The sequence below is a fragment of the Myiozetetes cayanensis genome, unplaced genomic scaffold, assembly GCF_022539395.1.
Source record: "Myiozetetes cayanensis isolate MyiCay16 unplaced genomic scaffold, myiCay2020 scf486, whole genome shotgun sequence".
Lineage (NCBI taxonomy): Eukaryota > Metazoa > Chordata > Aves > Passeriformes > Tyrannidae > Myiozetetes > Myiozetetes cayanensis.
This window is the reverse complement of record NW_026087727.1, coordinates 27,938-35,410: the sequence shown is the minus strand read 5'-3', so window position 1 is coordinate 35,410 and position 7,473 is coordinate 27,938. Positions and strand designations below refer to the sequence as shown.

The 7,473-nt window shown below is 56.0% G+C and overlaps 1 protein-coding gene across 1 annotated transcript; it reads left to right on the top strand.

Moving 5' to 3' along the window:
- Window positions 1-6,031: 6,031 nt before the first annotated feature.
- Window positions 6,032-7,095, top strand: ZNF623 (zinc finger protein 623; the record flags this gene model as incomplete). The annotated part of the gene is made up of 1 exon (XM_050331152.1): window positions 6,032-7,095. A coding segment is annotated over one exon (836 nt), but the record flags the coding sequence as incomplete, so codon positions are not given.
- Window positions 7,096-7,473: the final 378 nt, after the last annotated feature.

The window sequence follows — 7,473 nt, the reverse complement described above, 5'->3', positions numbered from 1 at the left end:
AAGGGGAGGCGGGACAGCGGGAAACGGGGTCCCTCGGGGTCCCTTGATGTCCCCATCCCTTGGTCCCTGGAGAGGAGAGAGCCTGGAGAGAGGGACCTCCGCGCCCGTGGCCGAGCCGCTGTGGGGCCGTGCTAGGTTGTGAATTCCCGCCGGGATCAACAAAGCCCCGCACACGTGGCCGCAGCTCTTGTGTTTTCTTGTGGGCAGCACTCGCAGGAGCTCCCCCCACACTGCCCAAGCGCTGCCAGGCGCTGCTGCCAAGGCCCAGCAGAGCCCCCCGATCCCCCAGTGCCCCCAGAGCTGCGTGCGGGGGTGGGAGAGAAGAGGAGAGCCGGGCTGGGCCCGGGGCAAGGCCGGGAAGGGGCAAGGAATGGCCCCGGGGCTGGGCTGGCGTTGGTGCTGCCGCGGGGCTGGGCCGGAGCTGGGAAACAGGGCCGGGAGCGAGAGGAGAGAGAAAGTGCTGCGGGACTGCAGAGCCGAGCCCCGGCTGGCTGGGGGCTCTGGGTTGGGGAGTTTGGGGTTGTTTTTTGCGGGAGAGGAGGTTTGGATCTTGCAGGCGCCCAAAGCTGAGGCGCAGGTGAGCCCTGGGGGGATTTTGGGGGTGGCCGGGAGGTGTTTTTGGAGTTGCCGGCGGTGGGCGGGGGGATGCGGGTCCCCCCCGCGGTGGGGGTTGGTGTTCCTGGGTCAGACCCTTCATTGTCAGCCCGGAGCACGGAGAGGGGGGACCCTCGGGACCCCAGAGTGGAGAGAGCAGAGAGGAGGAACTCGTGGGAGGGTTATTTTGGGCTGGGTCGTGGGGGTGCTGGGGAAGGGGGTTCCCGGGGGTGCTGAGGCCAAGGAAAGCGGGGTACTGAGATTGGAGAGGGTCAAGGGGGACCCTGTGGCCAGGAAAGGAGGATCCAGAGGTCCCCGGTGTCGGGGAAAGGGGGGGGTCACAGAGGAGGGAGACACAGAATGGCAGGAAAGGGAGTTCAGGGGCTCTTCAGTGCTCAAAACACGGGGGTCTGGTTTTATGGAAAGGCAGGAATGGGAGCCCAGGGGGTCCCTGGGTCAAGGTTAAAGGGGACCTGGGGGCTGGAAAAGGTGGGGTGTCTGGGAAAGGGGGTGCAGGAGGTTATTGCTGCAGGATTAGGGGATGTAAGGGTGTCCCAGAGCTGGAAAATGGGGTGCTGGGGGTTCCTGTGGCCAGGAATGGGGGCTCAAGGGGAGTCCCAGAGTTAAGGAAAGAGGGGAAATGTAGGGAGTAGCACTAGACTGGGTCTAGAGGGTCCCTGTGCCCAGCAAAGGGAGGTCCAGGGGCCTCCAGTGTCAGGGAAAGGTGGTTCATTGGGTGGGGAGACCCGAGATATCCCAGCAGGGGGTTCAGGGAGTCCTGGGTGTTGAGGAAAGGGGGGTTGAGGACTGGGAGAGGTGGGACTGGGGTTCCGGGGGGTGCCAGGGTGAAGGCAAAGGGAGTGTGGGGTCTGGGAGAGGTGGGATGGCGGGGGAAGGGGTTGCAGGGGGTCCTGGTCCCAGATAAGGGCTGCAGGGGGGTCTCAGTGCACAGGAATGGGGAGTTCAGGGAGTCCCTGGGACCCCCCAGGACCCTCTGCAGGAAGCACTGGGAGTGGGGAACTGGGGAGACCCAGAGATTTGGGGGCTGGGGTGGTCCCAAGGTGAAGGAAAGGGGGAACTGGGAGAGCTGGGAGAGCTGGGAAGGGGCTGCAGGGGGTGCTGGGGGAAGGAAAGGGGGGTTGGGGGTGAGGTGACCTGGGATGGCTGGGAATGGGGGCTAAGGAAAAGGGGGATCCAAGGGCTGGGAGAGGTGGGATGACCAGGAAAGGGGAGGCAGGGGGTCCTGGAATCAAAGAAAGGGGGGTCTGGAAAACTGGGAATGGCCTGGCAGGGGGTCCCAGTGCCTGGGAAAAAGGGGTGCAGGGGGATCCCAATAATAATAGGGAAGAGTAGGAGGAAAAATGGGATGAGGCTCCAAAGTGCTGATTTCCAGCAGCAGGGACGCCTGAACCCTGAAAAAGGGGGGCACTGGAGAAGGATGTCCCCCAGAACCCTGAAGTTGGGAGATGAGGGAGCCTTGGATTCCTGGGACCCCCAGCAGCCTGGAGAGGGCAGGGAAAAAAAAAAAAAAGAAGGGTAGTTGTAGTCGGTGACTCCCTTTTGAGGGGAACTGAGGGCCCTATATGTCGCCTAGACCCATCCCAGAGAGAAGTATGCTGCCTTCCTGGGGCCAGGGTGAGGGATATTAGTAGGAGACTTCCTGAGTTAATTCAGCCCTCAGACTATTATCCTCTGGTGGTAGTCCAGGCTGGCAGTGAGGACATTAATCGAAGAAGTGCCAAGATAATTAAAAAAGACTTTAAAGCACTGGGTCGGTCAGTTCAGGTGACAGGAGCACAGGTGATATTTGCCTCAGTTCCTGCACTATCTGGGATGGATGAGGAGTTAAATAAAGAGAGGAGTAAAAAAGCCCAACTCCTCAACAGATGGCTAAAGAATTGGTGCCACCATCAAAATTTTGGTTTCTTTGACCATGGGGCAAACTCCATGGTACCTAGTCTCTTAAAATCAGATGGGATTCATCTTTCTCAGAAGAATAAGAGGACTGTAGCCCATAAGTTAGCGAGGCTGATTAGGAGGGCTTTAAACTAGGTTTGAAGGGGGAAGGGGTTGAAACCGGGCTCTCCAGTGATCAGCCTAAGGATGGAAAGCCTGAGTTAAGAATTAAATCAACAGCCCACCTGAAGTGCATGTACACTAATGCATGCAGTATGGGCAACAAACAAGAGGAGCTGGAGGCAATTGTGCAGCAGGAAGGCTATGATGTAGTCGCCATCACAGAAACATGGTGGGATGACTCGCATGTCTGGAGTGCTGCTATGGAAGGCTACAAGCTCTTCAGGAAGAACAGGCAGGGGAGGAGAGGTTGAGGGGTGGCTTTATATGTTAGAGACTCTCTGGACCCTGTCGAACTTGAGGTCAGCAATGATAAGGTTGAGTGCCTGTGGACCAAAATCAGGGGGAAGACCAACAAGACTGACATCATCATGGGTGTCTGTTACAGACCACCCTACCAGGATGATGAAGGGGATGAATTATTCTACAAGCAACTGGCGGATGTCTCGAAATTGTCAGCCCTTGTCCTTGTAGGTGACTTTAACCTGCCAGATATCTGCTGGGAGCTCAATACTGCAGAGAAGAGGCAGTCTAGGAATTTCCTGGAGTGTATAGAGGACAATCTCCTTCATCAACTGGTAAATGAACCTACCAGGGGTAAGACCCCGCTAGACCTGCTGTTTACAAACAGAGAGGAGCTGGTGGGAGATGTAGTGGTTGAAGGCCGCCTAGGAAATAGTGATCATGAAATAATAGAATTTTCAATACTCAGAGATTCAAGGAGAAACAACAATAAAACCTCTACGCTGGACTTCCGGAGGGCAGATTTTGACCTATTCAGAAGTCTAGTCCAGAGCATACCCTGGGAAACAACCCTTGAAAACAAGGGAGTCCAGGAGGGATGGATGTGCTTCAAACAGGAAGTTTTGAGTGCACAGGAACAGGCCATACCGGTGTGCCGAAAGGCAAGCTGGTGGGGAAGACAACCAGCCTGGTTAAACAGGGAGATTCTGAAGGAAATCAGGGATAAAAAGAGAGTTTATCGACTATGGAAGAGAGGGCTGGCTACTTACGAAGAATTCAGGAAGACAGCTAGATCATGCAGAAAGAAAATCAGGATACAAAAGCGCAATTTGAAGTTAAATTGGCCACTTCTGTTAGGGATAACAAAAAGTCCTTCTATAAATACATTAATAACAAAAGGAGGGGCAAAGAAAACCTCCATTCTTTGATGGACTCGGAGGGAAACATAGTTAATAGAGATGAGGAGAAGGCTGAGGTACTTAACACCTACTTTGCCTCAGTTTTTACCAGTAAGACAGGTGGCCCTCAAGGCAACTGGCCTCTGGAGCTGGTAGACAGAGAGAGGAAACCAAATAGCCCCCTGTATTCCAGGAGGAAATAGTTAGTGACTTACTGAGCCACCTGGATCCTCACAAGTCTATGGGACCAGATGGGATCCATCCTAGGGTAATGAAGGAGCTGGCAGAAGAGCTTGCCAAGCCGCTCTCCATTATCTTCCAACAGTCCTGGCTCACTGGGAGGTCCCACATGATTGGAAGTTGGCAAATATCACCCCAATCCATAAAAAGGCTGCAAGGCTGACCCTGGTAACTACAGGCCTGTCAGCCTGACCTCGGTGCCTGGCAGAGTTATGGAGCAGATCATCCTGTGTGCAATCACACAGCAGCTACAGGATGGACAAGGGATCAGACCCAGCCAGCACGGGTTTAGGAGAGGCAGATCCTGTTTGACCAACCTGATCTCCTTTTACGATCAGGTGACTCACCTGGTGGATGAGGGGAAGGCTGTGGATGTGGTCTATCTGGACTTCAGCAAAGCCTTTGACACTGTCTCCCATAATATACTCCTGGAAAGCTGGCAGCTCATGGCTTGGACAGGGCACTCTGTGCTGGGTTAAGAACTGGCTGGAGGGCCGGGCCCAGAGAGTGCTGGTGAACGGGGCTGCATCCAGCTGGCGGCCGGTCACCAGTGGTGTCCCCCAGGGATCAGTGCTGGGCCCAGTCCTGTTTAACATCTTTATCGATGACCTAGATGAGGGGATTGAGTCCATCATCAGCAAATTTGCTGATGACACCAAGTTGGGAGGGAGTGTCAACCTACCAGAAGGCAGGAGGGCTCTGCAGAGGGACCTGGATAGACTGGAGAGATGGGCTGACTCCAATGGGATGAAGTTCAACAAGGCCAAGTGCCGGGTCCTGCACTTTGGCCACAACAACCCCTGCAGCGCTACAGGCTGGGCACAGAGTGGCTGGAGAGCAGCCAGGTGGAAAGGGACCTGGGGGTGCTGATTGACAGGAAGCTGAACATGAGCCAGCAGTGTGCCCAGGTGGCCAAGAAGGCCAATGGCATCCTGGCCTGCATCAAGAACAGTGTGGCCAGCAGGAGCAGGGAAGTGATCCTTCCCTGTACTCTGCGCTGGTGAGGCCGCACCTTGAGTATTGTGTTCAGCTCTGGGCCCCTCAGTTCAGGAAGGATATTGAGGTGCTGGAGCGGGTCCAGAGAAGAGCAACCAGGTTGGTGAAGGGACTTGAGCACAAGTCCTTTAAGGAGAGGCTGAGGGAGCTGGGATTGTTTAGTCTAGAGAAGAGAAGGCTTAGAGGTGACCTCATCACTCTCTTCAACTACCTGAAGGGAAGTTATAGCCAGGTGGGGGTTGGTCTCTTCTCCCAGGCAACCAACAACATGACAAGGGGACATGGGCTCAAGCTCTGCCAGGGGAAGTTTAGGTTAGACGTTAGGAAGAAATTCTTTACAGAGAGGGTGATCAGGCATTGGAACGGCCTGCCCAGAGAGGTGGTGGATTCACCATCCCTGGAAGTTTTTAAAAAGAGATTGAATATGGCCCTTAGTGCCGTGATATAGTAATTAGAGTTGGATCAGGGGTTGGACTTGATGATCTTGGAGGTCTTTTCCAACCCAATCTATTCTATGATTCTATGATTCTATGACCCCGTAGAGGGGAGACCTCAAATACACACGGGACTCTCAGCAGCCCGGACAGGGGGGACCTCCAGAATCCCGAAGTGTAGAGGCCAGAGAGGAGGAGCTCCTGGCTAGGATTTCTTCGGCTGAATCTCAGTGTTTTGGAGGTTTCTATGGTCCCAGGATGCTGTGTGAGTTCTGGAGATGGACATGGCCAGGAGGAACCCCCAAACCAACGCACTCAGCCCTTGTTTTCCCCCCAGCAGGATTTGTCCTTCCCAAAGTTTGGGCAGATGGAGGAGGCTGCTGAGAGGAAGAGGAAACTGCCGCAGGCCCCCCAGGCAGGTGAGGAGGAAGTCAGTGCCCCTTTGGCCCTGTCTTATGGTGCCTGTAGGGGCCAGAATTGGGGGGATGTCCTTGGCCCTCCCTCTGGGCCGGAGGCAAATCCTGTCCTTCTTCCTTCCTGCCCCAGGACCTGAGCTGAGGACGGAGAGCACGGAGGACAAATCCCCCCGGCAGAGCCTGGTGGGAGAGGCCGTTTTGAAGGGCTCCCCGGCGCAGGAAGGCAGCGGGGAGGAAAAGGCCCGGAGATGCCCCCGGAGGAGGGGCTGCAAAGCCAGCCCAGGGAGCTCTGAGGAGGAAAGACCCGTCCTGTGCCGGGAAGGCGGCCGGAGCTTGAGCCGGAGCTCCGAGCTGGTGGTCCCTGAGCAGCCTCCCAGCAGGGAGAAGCCCTTCAGGTGCTTGGAATGTGGGAAGAGCTTCAGGCAGAGCAACCACCTCCTCAGGCACCAGCACATCCACACTGGGGAACGGCCCTACACTTGTAGGGAATGTGGGAAGAGCTTCAGGGACAACTCCAGACTCCTCAGGCACCAGCACATCCACACTGGGGAACGGCCCTACACTTGTAGGGAATGTGGGAAGAGCTTCAGGGACAACTCCAGACTCCTCAGGCACCAGCACATCCACACTGGGGAACGGCCCTACACTTGTAGGGAATGTGGGAAGAGCTTCAGGAACAGCTCCAACCTCTGCAAGCACCAGCTCATCCACACCGGGGAACGGCCCTACAAGTGCTTGGAATGTGGGAAGAGCTTTCAGCGCAGCTCAACTCTCCTCGTCCATGAGCGGATACACAAAGAGGAGAGGCCCTTCCACTGCACCGACTGCGGGAAGAGCTTCAACCTGAACTCCACTCTCGTCATCCACCGGCACATCCACACCGGGGAGAGGCCCTACAAGTGTGGGGAGTGTGGGAAGAGCTTCACCAACAGCTCCCACTTGACCAGACACCAACAGACCCACTGCTAAGGGAAACCCCACGAGTGCCCTGACTGCGGGAAGAGCTTTGGCCGCTGCTCCCACCCCAGATGACCCCCCTGATGGTGAGGCAACCCCTGGAGTCCAGGGACTGTCAGTCCATCCCTTTCTACCAGAAAGGGACAGTCCCCTTCGCCAGGGGCAGGTTGTGCCAACAGAACCCTTCTTGGGGGGTGTGTGGAGATTCCTGCCTTGGCTGGGGACCCCCCAAGGTCAGTGCTGGAGGTTGAAAGCAGAGATCTTCCCATGAGTGTTGGTCTGGGGAAATTCCATCCCTCTCTAATTCCTAATTCTTTCTTTGGTGCCAGCATAAGTAGAATTGGTTCAACAATTGCTTTAGGGTAGAGCACTGTCCTGTCTTATCCTTTTACTACTGGTGGAGCCCCTGGTGGTCTAGGGGTAAAGGCGCCGCGCTATCACCGCGGAGACCCGGGTTCGATTCCCGGTCAGGGCCACTCCCGGGCAGGTGGGGCTCGTTAGCCCTTAAAAGGCAATCCACCTAAGTCCTAAGGACCTCGCTGCCACCGTCCAAGGTTGCTTGGCCCCGGCAGATGAACCTTAGGATTAAAGGGTGGGCTCAGTTCCGCGCACACTGTG